General features: G+C 36.8%; 3 protein-coding genes across 3 annotated transcripts; 2 read left to right on the top strand and 1 right to left on the bottom strand.

Annotated features, from left to right (window-relative positions):
* Positions 1 to 808: 808 nt before the first annotated feature.
* Positions 809 to 2,234, bottom strand: LOC130808636 (protein JINGUBANG-like). The gene has a single exon (XM_057674091.1). The coding sequence runs from the start codon at positions 2,069 to 2,071 to the stop codon at positions 830 to 832; it is 1,242 nt and encodes a 413-aa protein (XP_057530074.1). The 5' UTR covers positions 2,072 to 2,234; the 3' UTR covers positions 809 to 829.
* Positions 2,235 to 3,018: 784 nt separating this feature from the next.
* On the top strand, positions 3,019 to 5,539 carry LOC130808364 (uncharacterized). Its single transcript, XM_057673840.1, has 4 exons — positions 3,019 to 3,108; positions 4,220 to 4,855; positions 4,913 to 4,982; positions 5,064 to 5,539. Exons 1-4 carry the CDS (start codon positions 3,019 to 3,021, stop codon positions 5,537 to 5,539), a joined length of 1,272 nt encoding a protein of 423 aa, XP_057529823.1.
* A 383-nt stretch (positions 5,540 to 5,922) lies between these two features.
* LOC130808365 (uncharacterized) lies at positions 5,923 to 6,739 on the top strand. The gene is made up of 2 exons (XM_057673841.1): positions 5,923 to 6,001; positions 6,281 to 6,739. The coding sequence occupies exons 1-2, from the start codon at positions 5,951 to 5,953 to the stop codon at positions 6,737 to 6,739; spliced, it is 510 nt and encodes a 169-aa protein (XP_057529824.1). The 5' UTR covers positions 5,923 to 5,950.
* Positions 6,740 to 20,434: the final 13,695 nt, after the last annotated feature.

The following is a 20,434-nucleotide window of genomic DNA, read 5'->3' on the forward strand; positions in this document are numbered from 1 at the left end:
CTATTTTTTAGTCCTTGTCTGGATTTGTTAGAATATTAAGGCTATAAATAAGAGCCTCCCCCTTGACCTTATCATTTTATGTTTTAATAATAAATTGATATTCCATTTTTGAAAGTGTGTGCTAACTTTCTTGTGAATGTGAGTGAAGCACTTGCGTTTGTCCTTCTGATTTTGTGCGTTAATTAAATTGCAAACAAACTATTTAAAGTATGGGAATGGACCTTAGTTTTTGTAGGGGAGAAGAAGAACTTGATGAGTGAAGCCAAGTCATTCTAATCCACAACTATCCAGATTAGAACCAAGAATCAGATTCTTGAAAGTGTGTCTTGTGACATTGAAGGTGTGGCTTATTGGATTGAAGGGTGCAATAACATGTTCATTGCACAAGAGACTATAGTACCAAGGCTTAGTCAATCCTAAACCAGCATTCCAGGCCCTACTTGGTGCAATATCTTTGTTGCTTTGTTGGTTGATCTGATTACGGGATTTTTCCAAAATAAAGTAAATCTTTATGACTAATTAACCCTTATCTATGTCTATAAATTGTAATTTTCTCTCCTATAATAATTATACATAATTATCAACAACAAACAAACTCTTACCTTCCCCACCGACATCTTGATATTCGTGTAAACCAAATGAGTAGCAGACTTGTGAAATAGAGAAGTATTGGACTATTGGTCAAAAACCCAAAAACCTAATAAATTTATATCTTTAAATACTTAATATATATTACTAATTTAATATTGAGGCCCTAATTTTTTCGGGGCCCTATATAATCGAACGCATGCCTCAAAACCTCCCCCAACCATTATGACCTAAATAGAATTTACCGAGAGCTACGATCAGAGCGCAAAGATTCAGATGCAGATTCAACGTCCATCACCTGCTGTTGCTGAATCATGCCTATTCCCACCGCCATTATTCCTTCTTCATCAGCAACATTCCATACCTTCACCGACTTATCAAGACTTCCACTATAAACAACAAACCTTTGACCTTTGGCCTCCTTATCATCTTCAACACACAGGCACTTAACCGGACCATTATGACCTGTCAAAGTTGATACACAAGTATGAACCATGCCTTCACGACGCCATATACAGATAGTTTTATCAGCAGACCCGCTAAACACAAGCCGTGAACGAGCAGATAAACAGAGAACAGCCAATTTATGGCCTTTCAGCACACCCCCGTGTGCAAGATTCTTCTGGCTGTCCCAGAAATTAACGATTCCATCACTTGACCCACAGTAAACTATCAACCCTGTAGGATCAACTGCAAGAGCAGTAACAGCACATTCTTGCTTCAGCAAAGTTTGTACAAAGAAATGTTTTGTTCCTTTTCGCTGCATTTCTCTCCTCCAAACCTTAACTGTGCCATCAGCAGACCCGGTAAAGATCATGCCATCATTACTCGACACAACAGAGTTGACAGCATCTTCATGGGCAGATACAGACTCCAGGCATTTCGAATCAGAAATGCGCCACACCTTAAATGTCCTGTCCCATGATGATGAGTACAATATCCCTTGTTCACCACACATACTCAAATATGAAATGGCATCCGAATGTTTCATCCATATTGAAGTTCGATTCTTCTTAATCTCGATATAGTTACTAAGTTTAATCGAGGCCTTAAACAAATCCTTTAATGTGGGTAAAGAACCTGATCGTTTATAAATACTAGGATTTTTAGGTGACACCTTCCAAATCCTAATCTTACCATCCTGATGACCGGTAAATATCTTCCCACCTTCAATCACAATAGCTTTAACCAATCCAGATGCAGACTTGAACCCGGAAAACTCTTTCAAGTTCTTCCAAACCCGAATATTCTTGCTATCAGAACCTGTGTATAATAAATCCCCATTAGTAGCCAAAGAATAAATGTGGCCCTCTTCTCGAACAAGTGAGCCAATGATAAGGGGGTTAATCGGACCAGAGTCCTGATATTGTTCAGATTGGTGAGACCAAGGAGATTTCAATGGTGAAACCTGGTTCCATGGAGACATCATCATTGGTGATGAGAAACTAGTCTGTCCATCTGGATAATCGCAATCGTCAGCCATCCTTTGTAAATTTGGGTCAATATACGCAATGTTTGTATATTGAAATCTATCTAATTAAGTTTGCAAAATTATTCTTGTTTTTTAATAATTAATGGGTGGTTTGATTTTCCCCTACCCCTAGATGTTTCAACCGAAAATTGAATGATTGAAATGAAAAGAGGTGCATGTTTGATAATTTGTTAACTTTTAGGAGAAAAAAGGAAAGAAAAAGCACGCAAGAAATGGTTGAGAAATTAAGTACCGAAATCGATGAAGAGACATGCAGGGAGGGAAAAGAACCGAAATTTGGTTGTAAATTTAGAAAAGACAGGTAGAGATTCTGTTGTCTGTGCTTTTTTTTTTTTTTTTTTTTTTTTTTTTTTTTTTTTTAATTTATTGAATCAGGCGTGGTGTGCTGTGTAATATATTATAAGATCGTTTTTTTTTTTTTCAGAAAACGGACGTCGTGATTATTCTTATGAGATAAATTGTTTTGAAAATAAGTACTTGTTTTATCCAATTTTCGAAAGAGTTACCTCATAAGTATAATCGTTACGTCCATTATTTAAATAATATCGTTATAATAGGTAAAAAAGGCATTAAATATCTTTTTCAGTCTACGGGCCTAAAATAGGCGAATTAGTACTTCTTACTACCAGATTTTCAAAAGAATAACCCTATATGGATAATTGCAACTTCTGTTTTTTAAAACAATATTGTTATGATAGGTAAAAACGACGTTAAATATCTTTTTGGTCTACGTGCCGAAAAATAAGCAAATAAGTAAGTTTTGACCGGATTTTCGAAAAAGTTACATCATAAGCATAATTGCTGCGTCCGTTTTTTTAAGAAAATCGTTATGATAGGTAAAAGATGACGTTAAAGTGCTACAACACAAGGGTATAATTGGTAATTAGGAAAGTCGAAGTTGATTAGGAGTGGTAAACAAAACTCAATGGTCATTAGTAATGGTCAATGGTCATTTAGGCTGGTCAAAGGTCATATGGGTTGTGCAACTATCACTTGGCTTGAATGGCGTACACTTTGATACTTTCAAGGTTGTAATTTGCAAAAAATAAATATTAAGACTGTAATTCGCAAAATGCCTAAACTTAAGAGTTGTAATTGGCAATTAATTTTAATTGAAAGTATTCTAATAGTTACTTATTTATAATCAAAAAGGATAAGATTAGCAAAGAACTTCAAATGGTCTTAAGAAAATAAAAGAAGTTACTTGATTAAGAAGGACGAGGTATTAAGGTGGAAATTAAATGAATTTAGGGTATGTATGGATTAGGCCATTTTCATTTGAATTAATGGAATTGGCCCAATTCCATTGTTTGGCTAAACCGAAAAATTGAAATTGGAATTGGCCCAATTCCAACACAATTCCAACCCAAGTAAAAAACAAACTCTTCATTTCCAACCCATACCTTCCCTAATTTCAATTCCTATTCAGCCCAAATATTTTCTCTCTCCTCCCTTCTTTTCGACATTCATTTGCTGCTCTCTTCTTCGACATCATTGCTGCTCCCATCTTCGATATTATTGTTGTTGCTCCCATCTTCGAGTAAGTTTGATCTGCTTCATTCGCTAATTCTTCATTCTGATTCATTGTGATTATACTTGCAATTTGTAAAATATTGTGGATTTAGGTATTGTTAGCTAGTTTATTTTTGTGAGATCTGATTTTCTAATGCAATTATTTTTGTTAGATCTGATATTCTGCCCTAGAAATCATCCCACAAATACCAAAAAGTCTAAATAAGCTATTAAAATCGCTTCCTGCAGAAACAATCAGATGTTGAGCATAAACTTTATATATAAAATAGTATTTGAATAATGGAGTTTGGAACTTGAAGTTTTTTATAGTGGTTGAGCATGTTGTAGTTCTTTGGTTGAGCATGTTGTAGTTCTTTGGTTGTATGAGCATGTCAGTGACGCAACTTGCTATACTTCTATCCAAGCAAGGATTTTAAATTTGATTTCTTAATTGTTCTACTCTGTCTTGGTCCTCTGATCTGCCTTGGTCTGTCAGTTGCACTTTACTCTGTTTTTTGGGCTCTAGAATATACTTGTGTTTTAGTTATTAATTTGTATCTACAAGCTTTTATTTATTAATGTTACGATGTTATTAATTAATTAAACATTGGTTATATTATGTCTCAGTATACCATGTCTCATGATCGACAAGTTTCTATTGTTAGAAACCGAAATAGAGATGACAATAGTGATGGCTATGAGGATGAAATGGAACTAATTGCAATAGTCAGTGGCTTTATTATGGTTTTAGTGGGAGCATGGTTTGATAGGTTTCAGCATAAAGAAGTACCTTGGAACGAACATGAACGTGCAATTAAAAGTGCATATTGGTTGGATTCCCTCATGAATGATAGGATTTGTAAAGACCAGTTACGTATGAATTGGAGATGTTTTGATAAGTTATGCGAGGTTTTAGTTACTAAAGGAGACCTGATTACTACTAGGAATGTGACCATAATAGAAATTGTTGCTTTTTTTCTACATACTCTTGCCCATGATCTGAAGAATAGAACTATTGGTGCCGTGTTCACTCGTTCGGGAGAAACGGTAAGCCATCAATTCCTAACCGTGCTCAAAGCTGTGATGAAAATAGGCAAGTATTATATCAAGCAAGTAGATTTCAATGTGACTTATGAAGGAGACAACAAGTGGAAGTGGTTTGAGGGGGCACTTGGGGCACTTGATGGGACACTTATTAAGATGACAGTTCCGGTCGAAGATCGACCTAGATATAGAGATAGGAAAAGAGATATTACTACTAATGTACTAGCTACATGTGATCCAAGTCTTTGGTTCAATTATGTTTTGCCTGGCTGAGAGGGATCGGCTTCTGATCCTCGCATTTTAGGGGACGCCCTTCGAAGACCTAATGGTCTTAAAGTTCCTAGGAGTAAGCAAAATCTCAAGTAGCTTGAAATTATAATTGTTTGTAATTTTACTTTCTTATATAATTTTTTTTTTAATGTCACAGATAAATATTTTCTTGTTGATTTGGGATATTCTAATGAACAAGGCTTCTTGGCTCCATATAAAGGTACACGTTACCATTTAAACTTGTGGATAGGAAGTGCTCCTACAAACTACAAAGAATTGTTCAACTTGCGTCATTCATCCGCACGTAATACTATTGAAAGAGCCTTTGGGTTATTGAAAAAGAGGTGGGCTATATTGAGGAAAAGTAGCTTTTATGATAAGCGAACACAAGTAAGAATCATAAATGCATGCTTTGTTCTCCATAATTTTGTTAGAGAAGAAAATTTGTATGAGGAGAATTTGTTAAATGAGGTGGACGATAATTTATCAAATGTAGAAGCTTTTGATACAATGGTGGATGAAGGGGAGAATTTCATTTCAAAGGCACAAGCCTCACCTCAATGGAACAACTTAAGAGATGAAATGTCACAAAAAATGTTCCGAGAATACCTAGCTCGAAGGGGGGCTACTTGATTGTGGTTATTTTTATTCTCTAGTAGTGTAGGTGTGTGCATTGGAATTTAGTACAATGTTTTGTATTCATATGCCAACACGTGTGATTGATTTTAGATAATGAAACCTTCTAAATGTGTTGTTTTGTTTTTGGTAGGTAATGAGCAATAAAAGAAACTATGTGTCATGGAATAAGTAGATGGATGACATTCTTACTCGAGTTTTGTTAGAACAAATCAAAAACAAGGAAAAAGGAGATGAAGACTTTAAGCCTCAAGCTTACCAAGCTGTTGTTGATGAGTTTAAGAGAAAGTTAGGCATTGCACTTAATGTGGATCATGTGAGAAACCGAACAAACTCTTGGAAGAAACACTATGGCTACATCACGAACATCAAGACTTATACAAAATTTAAGTGGGATGATGAAAAAAAATGATCGTAATCACAATGGAAGATTTACCTCAATGGACAGAATATATTAAGGTATGTATGGCTAAGTTTCTACTTGTATATTTCATTGATGAACTGGAGTATATAATAATGGCTTCCTTTTATTTTGAGTTGTTTTAGTTTAAATGATATATAGATCGCTTTCTCCAAATAACAGTTGTACTCTGAGTTGTTTCCAGTTGCATATTCTTGGTTCTTTAAGAATCTGATCTGCTCAAATGTGCTTCCTATACCAATATTATAGTTTCCTAAATTGTGTTACTATTGCTTATTTGCTTCTTCGTTTGCTAAATTGGGATTGTGATCGAGTAGGTAAACAAAAATGCTGCCCCTTATCGCAACAAGTGCATAGAAAATTGGGAAGATATTTGCACTTTATTTGGTGCAGATAGAGCCGTCGGGGATGGTGCAGAACAACACGAGGAGGCAGCGGATGCCATGGAGGGGGAGACGATCTGTGAACGAACAAGCTCTTCTAAGGATCCAACTAATTCAAGCTCTCGCAAGCGGAAAAAGGATAGTGTAGCTGATGCGGTAAATAGTTTTGCCGAGTCATTTATAGAGTACGTGCAAAGCAAGATTAAAGACGCTTCGAAACTCACTTGTCAAGAGATTCACGCTGTTGTTTCTCAAGTGCTTGGCATTTCTAGGATTCAGACTATGTGGGCAGTAAAGAAGTTTATGAATGGTAATCCCGACGAGTTTCTGATACTGAAAGAACTACCGGAGGATGAGAAACTCGACTGGATACTCTTATGCCTTGACGAGTAGTTTGTTCGTTGCACTTTTGATATTCTATGTTAAGATAACTTTTAATGTGACAATTTCGGATTATTGTAATATCATAATACATTTTATTTGCTAATATATAATATTTTTGGTTGAATGTAATTACAAGGTTATCCAAGCAATGCTATAGAATTTAAATTTGGGAATTCAATTCCAATATTTTCCAAAAAACTATGTGGATTTGAAATATAGGAATTCAATTATATTCTTCGATTTCCAAACAAGATTGAGGAATTGGAATTGGAATTTAAATCCATTAATTTCTTGAATTGAATTACAAATATTCAAATGAAATTCGTGTTTCCAAACGCTAGCTTAAGGAATATCTATTTGGACCATGGTTCCAAAAAGATCTGGATTTTATATGAACTGATTTTTATGATTCAGTATTTTGGATAAGTATTTGTTTGCAACTTTTTATTTAGTCTAGTTAAAAATAATTTCCTTGCCTTTTTATTCATGATTTGGTGAATTAATAATACCAAGAGAATACAATATTTAGGAAACTAAATAAAATACATAATAAATTTCAAAAAGAGAAGATATACAAAATATATAAGATATTTTATTCTAATACACCCCCGTAATCGTATCGGGAGGTTTGGACTTTGAGACTAGAGCGAAAATCATCAAATAGAATCTGAGGAAGGCCCTTGGTAAAAATATCGACAATTTGATACCGAGATGGAACATGCAACACACGAACATCCCCACGTTGCACCTTTTCCCGAACAAAATGAATGTTCATCTCAATATGTTTAGTGCTTTGATGATGAACAAGGTGAAGCAAATTACGAATCCAACAAGTATCAAAAATAACATTAGCCACACCACGATATTCAACTTCGGCGCTAGACTTAGAAACCGTAAGTTGGTGCTTAGCAGACTAAGATATCAAATTGACACCGAGAAAAACACGATAACCGAAAGTAGAGCGACGGGTGTCAGAACAACCACCCCAATCAGCATTAGTATAGGATAAAAGAGAAGAGACAGGAAATTTGTACAATTGTAAACCATGATCGATAGTACCTTGAACATACCAAAGAATACGATGAAGAGCAGCCATATGTTCAACCCGTAGATCATGCATAAATAAGCACACTTGTTGAACAGCATAAGAAATATCCGGACGGGTAAATGTAAGATACTGTATAGCCCCATCCAAGCTATGATGCAAAGTAGGATTAGCATAAGGAGAGTCGACATCAGTACATAGTTTACTTGAAGTAGTGATCGGAGTAGGAGTAGGTTTACATTGAGACATACCAGCTTTGTCTATAATTTCCGCTGCATATTTTTGTTGGGAAAGAAAGAGACCTACAGAGTTACGAGAAATAGCAATGCCCAAAAAAAAACTAAGAGGACCAAAGTCCTTCATGGCAAATTCCAAACTCAATTTGGACATAATAGACTATCGAAAAAGATCAGACGAGGCAGTAAGAATAATATCATCTACATATAAGAGAAGATAAGCAACATCAGATCCATGGCAATAAAGAAACTAAGAGTTATCAGAAATGCTATTACGAAAACCAATAGTAGTGACAAAGTTAGAAAATTGTTGATACCATGCCCGAGGAGCCTACTTTAGACCATAAAGAGACTTGCGGAGTAGACAAACATGATTGGGATGACTAGGATCACGGAAACCCAACAGTTGATACATGTACACAGTTTCATTCAAGTTAATTACCATGAAGAAAAGCATTTTAACATCCAACTAATGTATGGACCAAGACTTAGAAAGAGCAATATTTAAAACAATGCGGATGAAAGTGGATTTGACCACTGAGCTAAAAGCCTCATCACAGTGCCTTCCCCTTGAGACTTACCACCACCAACCAAATGCACCTTATAGTGCTCAAAAGAACCATTAGACTTGGTTTTGACCCAAAAACTCCACAATGAGCGAATAACATTAACATTAGAAGGTTGAGGTATAAGATCCCAAGTATTATTCTCAACCAAAGCATCAAATTCTTCTTTCAGAGCTTGTTTCCAATTTGTGTCACGAAGGGTATGAATGAGATTTTTGGGAAAGGGGAAAAAAGAAACGGAAAGGGCGTGAGAAGTGTATTTGGGATTGAGTTTTAAAATGTCATGCTTACTACGCGTAATCATGTCAAGTAGAGATGGATAAGGTGGAGACGGAAGACCATTTACGGATATGAGGTTAGGCAGTGGGTTGAAAGGGGGGGTTAAATGTGCTAGATTAGGCACTACTAGGTGTGGCCAAGTTCATGTAGAGGATGAGACGGTGGGGGAAATGGGAGGGTTTATGAATAGGCCAGTTAGGCAAGGTGTAACATCAAGGAAAAACTCGAATCGTTAAAAGAGAGATTTTTATATTTTAAAAGAAAACAAAGCAGGACCCGAGTTAAACCAAGATGTCATAAAGGCACGAGAAAACGAAATTTTTAAAGTTAAAACTTGTGGATCGAGTTCTACTAGAGTTATTGTAGATTATTTAGTGATATCATATTCTTAGCAGCGGACAAAAGATATGAAACCAAAAGTCCAAGGAATACATCTCGAGAGCGAAGTCGCCTCTTAAACAAATCCATTCCTAAAAAGCTAATAAAGTTCAAAATTAAAATCCTTCCATACTCTATCTATTTTATTCTTCAGGTGTAATCCTCACACCCCAGCCTGCAACTTAACTCACTGCTAGTTATTAACCCCGAAGGAAAACAACATCATCGCAGGATAGTTAAGATCAAAGGTACACGTCAGCAAAATATCTCTTATAACGTTAACATTATAACATAAAGCACAATGGCAACCTACCATACGTCGGCTACAGTTCAATAATTACTTTTAAATAAATTTTAAATGATTCATTGAGTCAGTCAGCCATACTACTGTACTTTCCTGGCCATACTGTCGGACCAAACCCCAAACTTCAAGAGTGAGACAATACATTAGGGGGAGCTGACCCCTATGCAAGTCTCTACCATAGGCAACACGCCTTACTTCGGTGCCTATGGTTAAGTATGCATACCCCCGCGGTGGCTCATAATGCCCCCATAAACCGCGAGTAAAAATCTTTCCACCAATCCACGTCATACTACGTCTATTTTAAAGTTAGTGAGGTCATACTACCAATACTCATCGAGTTATTGAAACCATATCTCTTAATTAAGAAAGCATAACATCATCTTCATACTTTATTTAATATATAATAATAATAATAATAATAATAATAATAATAATAATAATAATAATAATAATAATAATTATTATTATTATTATTATTATTATTATTATTATTATTATTATTATTATTATTATTATTATTAATATTATTATTATTATTATTATTATTATTATTATTATTATTATTATTATTATTATTATTATTATTATTATTACTATTCTTTTAAAACAACCAATCCACGATGTACAAGTTTTACTGCGTGTACGTACCTTAAGAAAGCAAAAGCAAATCTTAAATGTACCTATCAACTTCCCGTCACGAATCCACTTCCTACATGATTCAATCGTTCATACGGGAATAAGCATATATTCACACTTTCTCAAACCACAATCAAAGCACACACACACACACACACGAAACATAAAGCCACTCTTGCAATCAATTCATGATCACACAACATACTTCATCACAACATAACATCAAACAAAATTCAGATTTAGTATTTTGTCCAGAACAGTATGTTAACACTGTCAAACTGAAATTCCGACTTCACCGTTGCGTCCGGAAGGCGTCAAAACCTCCAGGTACCAATTAATTCAAGAAGTGTTGATCTCGAGTTATGTTTTATCAAATGATTCAATGAATGCTCTTGAAAATGATCAAGATTTCATGGCTATTTCGTTAAAAAAAAATTCATTTTTAATCTATATATGATCAATTCTGATCTTAAAATGATCCGGTAAATGAATGCTTTTTGGAAATTATCAAGAGTTCAGAGCTGCTTTGTTATAAAAATTTTCAAATTTGATCTAAAAAATGATCAATTTAGGCATTAAAATAATCAATTGGAAAATCAATTTTAACTTCATAAGGTATCAATTATGACCTTAAATAGATCAAGTATTGAGCACATATTCAGTAAAATTATTCTTGGGTTGATTGGGTGATAACCGGTTTCTAGCACGTCGTTAACACTAAGAACCAAGTTATACAAACAATATTTATAATCACCCTGATACTACTACAACGAGTGTAATGGTAAGTCGGGGGTCGAACCAAAAGGACAAGGGATGCTAGACTAAAGACTTGGTGTGGGAAGGTAATATGGAAGGCTGGTTGGTTGGTGAACTTAACTAATAACAAGAATAAAAACGGAAACTCAACAATGAAAGACAAGCAGGGAGTAGACTACGTCCACCCTAGGATGGTCTATTGGAAATAAAGATAAGCTAGGTCAAGCGAGTTCGAACGATAATTAATCAAGACACTCTAGATATCGAGAGGAAATTGGTGACCCTATAAGCCACACGAACGACCTATAATCTCCCTATGTCTCTCTAGGAGTGGCAGGACAAGATTCGAATTGCATATGTATCAACAACCATCATACACCTCAACCCTAATCCTAAACATTAAAGACAAGACCAAACCTAGGGTTTCTCTAACCTAAAACCCCTAAAGAAACTACTCTAACATACTAAAAATAAAAGCAATAAACAAGGAAAGCATTAAAGGAATTGAGGAACATGAAAGCATTAAATCTAAACTAAGAAAGCATTAAATGAAAGCGTTAAAGGAAAACAATAGAGGAAAGCAATAGAGGAAATCAATAAAGACATCAAAGCATTAATGAAATAAACTTAAATAAATGAAGTGACATGAAAGTATATGAAAGCATAAATGGACAACAATAAATCTACACTAGGGCAAAAACTAAAGAAAAGCAATGAAAGACTGATGTTTTAGAGTGAGGTACAAAGGCACCCATACTAGGCATCTCCCCCCAAGCATGAGGGGTTTTATAGAATGAGGGGTATTTATAAACTAAGGAACAAAAGGTTAAAAAGCCCTAAAATCCTTCGAGATTAAACTTGAGAAGAAAAACAAGTCGCGTAGAAAAAAAACCTCCATTCGGACGAATGGAGGTGTCATTCGCCCGAATGAGCACTCATTCGACTGAATGGGGCTTCATTTGCCATTTCCAGCATGTTTCAGCACATTTCCTTGAAGTTATACTCCCATTCGCCCGAATTGCTTCTTAGTTCGGCCGAATTTGGCTCCATTCGACCGAATGGTATTTGGATTCGGTTGAACCCTTGTTCTCCTTGGCCCAATCAAATCTTTGAAGCCTTAGATGGCTTCCGGACTTTGCGAGGACCTTGAGTAGGGCTTGGAAAACATGTCATGGCTCCGATACGCGCCTCTAATCTTCGATGAAAGGGTCTAAGGCTCGTACGCAACGTAAAATACCTTGAAATCTCTGATAATACTTGAAATTACCTCAAAACACCATAGAGACAAAAGCAAGGTAAAATCATGTGTAAAGTGTGTAAAAAGCATTTTAAAAGATGAGACTCGACACTACAATGAGGAGATAAATGTGCTCTAAAAACGAGCACATCAACTCCCCCAAGCTAAACCTATGCTAGTCCCTAGCAAAAGAACTAGCAAGGCAACATGAAAGCGTGGGGCAAAAACAAAACTAAACTACGAAATGCAATAAAACCTAAGACTCACTTTCGTAGGAATCACGGTCGCACGTGGCATGTATGACAAGCCCTTTGAACCCCAAGGTCTCCTATAGAGGACGAGTAAGGTCTCGTGAGGGTATTCAGAAGGAGACACACAAATCCAATGCAACGCAATACAAGGTGAGCGGAAAACAAAACAACGCAAGCTGTGTACGTGCAATACTGTTCCCTAGTCATGTGTGTGCAAGTACAATAGGCTCATGAGAGCACAATACTAAGAAGAACAACCAATTCAACCGACTCGGGATCACTAGATAAGCTACAACACAGGCCATGCCACCCACTACCTAGAGAGGTCACAAGTCTACGCTCCCCTGATTATTTCTTAAAGATGTGAGAAATATGTAATAACGCTCATGTGTTTGATTTTGGTTCGTGTTTCGCTCATAATCATCCGACTAAAAATGAGTCGGGAATCAAACACCTAATAGGCGCAAATCTTGGGGATTGTGTCATATCACATTCCAGCATAGAACAAATGTGTTATCATCCTTGGCCATAGAAAAAGCAAACTATGCTGGAGGAGAACAGACACAATACTTAGACCCCCCAACTAGCACTCAAAATGATTTGAACTCGCAAGGAGTCTAAAAAGGTTTAATCCTCACAGGCTAGTCGAAATGTGCCTCAAAAAGTAGTCATCCAAGCCACCTACCAAGCAAACCCAGATCCCCCAAGTCAGGTGAAAAACAGTCAATTACTTCGTCCTAAAACAGGCACATGGCTAGAAAAATACGATTATGCATAAGACTACATATGTACACACTAGAAGCTTGCATGCTAGTTTCACAACTCAAAACATTTTTATTAACAACAAAAAACCAAAGCATGAATATACAGTATGCCATGAATGCAGGGTGGACATGCAAAATATATAAAAAAAATAATGTATGAAATGCACTAACATAGAATTGCATAATACTAACCGCAAAAACAAATGGGTATTAGTGACAATAGTGTTGACCAACTTTCCCCCAAGCCAAATCTTTGCTAGTCTCTAGCGAAGAAGGAGAAAGAAGGAAAGATGAAACGTTTAAAACAGAGGTCAACAAGATTGTCACAATACCCAACACAAATAAAAACTAGTCAATAATAAAGAGGAAAGAAGGTCATACCTAGTGGAACAAGTTTGCAGCAGAAGATCGATTATGATCAACTTGTTCACTCGCACAACAAATCTGACAATCAAGAACAGAGGTTTTCTTGATCAGATTGTCTGTTTGGGTTTGATTTCTAAGTAATCTTGAATGACTACTGATCCCTGGAAAAGACACTGATTCCCCTAAGGAATGCAAGGCCTAATTCCTCACAATTCTCTCAATGATCAACGTGATCTTGGAGAAGTATGAATCTCTCACGGATTGAATACACTCAACCTTTGCAAGACAAAAATAACAAAACAGAAACAATACTTGTTCTCTGAATGCTAAATTAACATTGATAAAAGTTCATGATTGATTGAAAACTGAAAACTGAAAACTGAAAAAACTCTCTTTACAAAGTGGAGGAGAGCCTTATTTATAGAATTGGCTTCCATTTCTAAAGGCTATACAATCAAGAAAAGGCGCCTAAAATCCTAAGGGCTATAACAGAAAATAGAAGCTTTAAAATAGAACACGCTGGGACTTCTGTCTGCGTTTGGGAACAACAAGCTGTTCCTTATTACTATGTATGCGTATTTAGGAACACCAAGCTGTTCCTTATTATTTGGGAACACCGAGCTGTTCCTTATTCTTCCTCTTCCAGATACAGAACTAATATAGAACTATGCATGCTGAAGACCCAGTGGCTGTTCCCATAATTGTTCCATTCCCTCCTTCTTCAGTTCGAATTGTCCCCAATTTAGAATCATCATAGTATGGCCTCCTTGCATGCTTGAGCTATTTAAAGATGACACAAAGATGTTCATTCGTGTACTTGCTGTTCTGTGCACACACATGCTGATCAGTGTACTTTTTGCCTTCAACCTACTGTGCTGCACATACTTCTGAATCATCTTACACAACCATAAATATGTTCTGCTTCTATGTAATGAACAAACATTGTTTGATGTTGTTGAATGATGTTGCTCTGCTGCTGAACCTTCTGTGTTGTCCTTAATTCTTGAACCAACAAAACAATAACAGTTGATTATCATACTCATTAATAACTTCATTGAACAACTCCAACTGCTGTTGAGTTTTGTTTTGTACTTGCACACCAACCCTACATGGTAGCAACTAAACAACAGAAGGCTGCCTTGTACTAATTTAGGAACCAAGTCCCCCATAATCATCAAACAAGTAAGGATGAATGATCTTGTCTTTACTTGCATAATCAACCACACCCATATATTAAACAAGCTTACCAAGAAGATTAGCTTGCTCGTATTACCAAGGCTACACTTTGCTTGTTGCATTCTCCCCTTTTTAGAAAAAATCCTTCCTCGAATTTTTGTAGGATGAACCTCAAAAAATCTACTAACATGAACAAACTCCACAAAGTGTGTCTGTTTAACCACACGATCAATGTGAACAAACTTTCCCTCCGTAGCTTGCACAACATGTAAACTAGTCCTCAAACTTGAAGGATAATTCACCACTTCTAAGGGTTGCATCAAAGAACTAACATTCTTCATGCAAATTGTCTCAACAACCTCCTCAAGATCTTCAAGGCTCTCAATACAAGGTGTTTCAACCATTTCTTCAAGAGTCTCAACAATCTCTTCACAAGGTGCTTCAACATCTCCATTATGATCAACAATCATCACTACACAAGATGCTTCAACAACCTCTTCAAGATCTCCAACACTTTCAACAGAAGGTGTTTCAACCACGTCTTCAAGATCATCATCATCCTCTACACAAGATGTTTCAATCACTTCTTCAAGAGCTTCAACAATCTCACCACTAGGTGTTTCAACATCTCCTTTAAGATCATTACTCATTTCCGCAAGAGTTGCTTTAACCACCTTTTCAAAATCATTAACACTCTTAACACAAGATGGAGGGTGCACAACTGTATCAACATGCTTTGAAGTGATGTTAATATAACCCTATTCGACTTACCATCAGGGTTATACTTAAGAACAATTATCACTTTAGAATCCCCACATTGCTCTTGCAATTTCTGTTGAAATCTCAACTTTTCTTGCTGAAGATGAAGCTTCCTCTTCAAGCTTTGCTTTTGACTCGTAACATTCACCAATTATTTCTGCAAATGATCAACTTCCTCCCAATACCCAAGTAGTTCACAAATCCCCTTTAACTTTTCAAGATCGGATTTCTTATCCTCCAATGATTGTAACTTGAGTTTATCCTCTAACGCATGTTCTGGTTTGTCAAATGCTCTATATTTGTTCATGTTTAACTTTGATGATTTCATATTCTAGACTCATTAAAGGGTAAAAAGAAATAAAGAAAAAGAAAGAACGTTTCGAAAATGTTTGTGCACCAGAAAACAGAAGTACAAACACCTCAGAATCAGAATATGTGTGCTCGACCTTTACTATTGTGAACCCAACCAAACCAACTCCAATAATGATGAAAATTGGTGAAAACACAATTCAAGATGTCTAAAAACACCCCAACTTAAAATTACTCAAAAATATTTTGTGGTTTGATCACAAATCAAATTTTACTACACACATACAGTCTAAATTGTTTCTGTACCTTTAGTCAAAAACACTTGCGCATCTTTTTTTTCAAAACCCCAATGACTACACAACATGGCTCACCAAAAACTATACTCAAAAATACCCAAAGTGAAAAAAAGAAACAATGGAAAAGACTCCAAAATGAAGGAGAAATGAAGAAAATACAGAAGACACACAAGAATGAACCCCCCCTGTACTTTTGCAAAGCAACAATGAAATGGGTCAATCAAGAAAGCTATGAAACGTAAGAAATAGTGCACAAATGATATGTTTTAATGAATTTAGGATAGGTATTCATAATTTGGTGAAATATGAGAGCCAAATAAAAGAATCGTGATAGGTTTTCGAAGACAACTTACCAAGGTACCCAGATTTCATCAGTTTTGGGGAGTCTGTAAAGAAAAATTCATATCACCTTAACCACAACACCAATTCCAATGATTCCAAAGGCAAACGTTTCCCCACTCAATGAAGAATACCGTGTAAAAACAGTTTTGAAAAATAATCACAATAAGATCCCCAAAACGCTACTGTTTTCGACCCTAAATGCAGTCAGTTTCTGACAGCTTCTGTTTCTTCTTGTTTTTGCGACTTTTGGTTGTTGTTTCTCATCAAAACCAATTGAATCATGCACCCCACAAGGAATTTGAGGCTCTGATACCAAGTGGGAACAAGTTTTCAGCGGAAGATCGATTATGATCAACTTGTTCACTCGCACAACAAATCAGACAATCAAGAACAGACGTTTTCTTGATCAGATTGTCTGTTTGGGTTTGATTTCTATTTAATCTTGAATGACTACTTATCCCTGGAAAAGACACTAATTCCCGTAAGGAATGCATGGCCTAATTCCTCACAATTCTCTCAATGATCAACGTGATCTTGGAGAAGTATGAATCTCTCACGGATTGAATACACTCAACCTTTGCAAGACAAAAATAACAAAACAGAAACAATATTTGTTCTCTAAATGCTCAATTAACTTTGATGAAAGTTCATGATTGATTGAAAACTGAAAAAACTCTCTTTACAAAGCGGAGGAGAGCCTTATTTATAGAATTGGCTTCCATTTCTAAAGGCTATACAATCAAGAAAATGCGCCTAAAATCCTAAGGGCTATAACAGAAAACAGAAGCTTTAAAATAGAACACGCTGAGAAATCTGTCTGCGTTTGGGAACAACAAGTTGTTCCTTATTACTATGTATGCGTATTTAGGAACACTTAATTGTTCCTTATTATTTGGGAACACCGAGCTGTTCGCTATTCTTCCTCTTCCAAATACAGAACTATTATAGAACTATGCATGCTGAAGACCTGGTGGCTGTTCCCATAATTGTTCCACCTAGGCTATGAGGGCTTTCATTCCTAGCATTATCATCATCATCATCATCAAAGTGGTCTAAGAACTCTCCGCTCCTTGGAAGAAGTTGAGGCAAGAAGCGTGAGGCTAGAGTGATCGCCTCCCCCAAGCCAGGGTGAAGCTATATTCTTGATTTTTGATGTATTGCTCTTTTGAGTCTCCTTTCTCCTTTTTCTTGCCCTCTCGGGACCGTTAGCATTGAGGCTCTCAACATCATCAAATCAATCACAAACAAACCTTGTCGAGGGTCGATGCTAATGGTCGTTTGGATCTGCAAGTTCCAACAAACAACACTACAAACCAAACGTGAGCACTAACTAGCAAAAATGCAATGCAATAAAAGAGAACAAAAATGAAACAAAAACTAATATTTACAATCGGGTTGCCTCCCAACAAGCGCTTCTTTAAGGTCTTTAGCTAGAGCTGACTCACTATATAGTGAGTCAAACTCACTCCCCACAACAGCAAAAGTTGGGGAGTGGAAGTGGGAGAGAAGAAAGAAGAAAAGAAGAAACAGAACAAAGATCAACTTTTCATAACGAGATGAAAACCCGAAGGAAGAGCGAACAAAGAGAGGGGGGAAGGAAACAAGCGGCAAGGCATCACAAGCATCAAGTTTAGCATGATAGAGGGCGATGGGAAGCATCTCACAATGACTAAGAGGTGTAGGGTGAGACTCAACAGAAGGCAGACTAAGGGTATGCACTTGAGACTCCTCAATCAAGGGCATATCTACCTTTAAGTCACTGGGTTCACTAGCTAGATGATCATGCACATATGTGAGGGGTTCATCATGGTGAAGTGCACAAGGCACCTCAACAAGAACCTCACCGGTAGGTGGTGCATCAACACAAGGAACGGGAGAGTCATGATGCAAGGGTGTGGGGAATGTAAACTCCTCCTAATTGTACATATCATCATAAAACTCATCCAAAAGTTGATCATCAAGAGATGGAGGGGAGTAAGCAACAGGGCAAAGGGATTCTAGGTCATGGTCTCGCGCCATGGGCACAAGGTGGTCATGGTTTTCTAGTCTCTCCTCAAAAGCCCTTATCAATTGGTTAACACTCCACGTTCTCTCCAACTCATCCCCCATTGGTGTATCACCATATGTGTAATCGATAAAACGGTATGCTAGTGGAACCTTAAGGGGAGGAAAACCGGAATATTCTTTCTTAAAGTCATCCTTGTCCAACCATCTAAAGAAATTTAGACACAGAATCGGGGTTTGATCGAGGAGTTCACTTGAGTAAACATCATCCACTAATTCCCTAGTCTCACTATTGAAACCCTTATAAAGGTCAAGGCAAATTTGCCATTGTTCAGCATTATGCTCATGAGGGAGAGAATCCCCATATCTAACAAAGAATCTCCAAAAAGATTCATGCTCGTATTGATGCAAGGGATAGCAAACCATGAAGAAAAACTAAAATTTCAAAAATAAAAGCTATTCACAAAGCACACCGAAAATAGAATCTAAACAAACGCCTTATCCCCGGCAACGACGCCATTTTGATCACTGGTTTCTAGCATGTCGTTAGTACTAAGAACCAAGTTATACAAACAATATTTATAATCACCCTGATACTACTACAACGAGTGTAATGGTAAGTCGAGGGTCGAACCACAAGGATAAGGGATGCTAGACTAAAGACTTGGTGTGGGAAGGTTATATGGAAGGTTGGTTGGTGGGTGAACATAACTAATAACAAGAATAAAAAGGGAAACTCAACAATGAAAGACAAGCGGGGAGTAGACTACGTCCACCCTATGATGGTCCATTAGAAATAAAGATAAGTTAGGTCAAGCGAGTTCGAACGATAATCAATCAAGACACTCTAGATATCGAGAGGAAATGGGTGACCCTATAAGCCACACGAATGACCTATAATCGCTCTTGTCTCTCTAGGAGTGGCAGTACAAGATTTAAATTGAATATCTATCAACAACCATCATCAACCTCAACCCTAATCCTAAACATTAAAGACAAGACCAAACCTAGGGTTTTTCTCTAACCTAAAACCCCTAAAGAAACTACTCTAACATACTAGAGATAAAAGCAATCAACAAGGAAAGCATTAAAGGAATTGAAGAACATGAAAGCATTAAATCTAAACTAAGAAAGCAATGAAAGCATTAAAGGAAAGCAGTAGAAGAAAGCAATAAAGACATCAAAACATTAAAGAAATAAACTTACATAAATGAAGTGACATGAAAGCATAAATGAAGAACAATAAATCTACACTAGGGAAAAAAGTAAAGAAAAGCAATGAAAGAATGATGTTCTAGAGTGAGGCACAAAGGCTCCCATACTAGGCATCTCTCCTCAAGCATGAGGGGTTTTAAAAAAATGAGGGTTACTTATAAGCTAAGGAACAAAAGGGGTAAAAAGCCCTAAAATCCCTCGGGAATAAACTTTCAAAGAAAACAAGTCGCGCAGAAAAAGACCCTCATTCGGCCGAATGGAGGTGTCATTCGACCGAATGAGCACTCATTCGACCGAATGGGGCTTCATTCGCCATTTCCAGCATGTTTTAGCACATTTCCTTGAAGTTCTAAGCCCATTCGGCCGAATTGCTTCTTGGTTCGCACGAATCTGGATCCATTCGACCGAATGGTATTTGGATTCGGTCGAATCCTTATTCTCCTTGGCCCAAGCGAATCTTTGAAGCCTTAGATGGCTTCTGGACTTTGCGAGGACCTTGAGTAGGGCTTGGAAAGCACGTCATGGCTCTGATACGCGCCTCTAATCTTCGATGAAAGGGTCTAAGTCTCGTACGCAACGTAAAATACCTTGAAATCTCCGAAAATACCTGAAATTACCTCAAAACACCATGGAGACAAGAGCAAGGTAAAATCATACGTACAGTGTGTTAAAAGCATTCTAAAACGCGAGACTCGACACTAAAATGAGAAGATAAATGTGCTCTAAAAACGAGCACATCATTGGGTTATCCATCTCATACTAGACAGTCTCACGCAAAACCAGTT

This window comes from Amaranthus tricolor, chromosome 3 (genome assembly GCF_026212465.1).
Source record: "Amaranthus tricolor cultivar Red isolate AtriRed21 chromosome 3, ASM2621246v1, whole genome shotgun sequence".
Classification (NCBI taxonomy): Eukaryota; Viridiplantae; Streptophyta; class Magnoliopsida; order Caryophyllales; family Amaranthaceae; genus Amaranthus; species Amaranthus tricolor.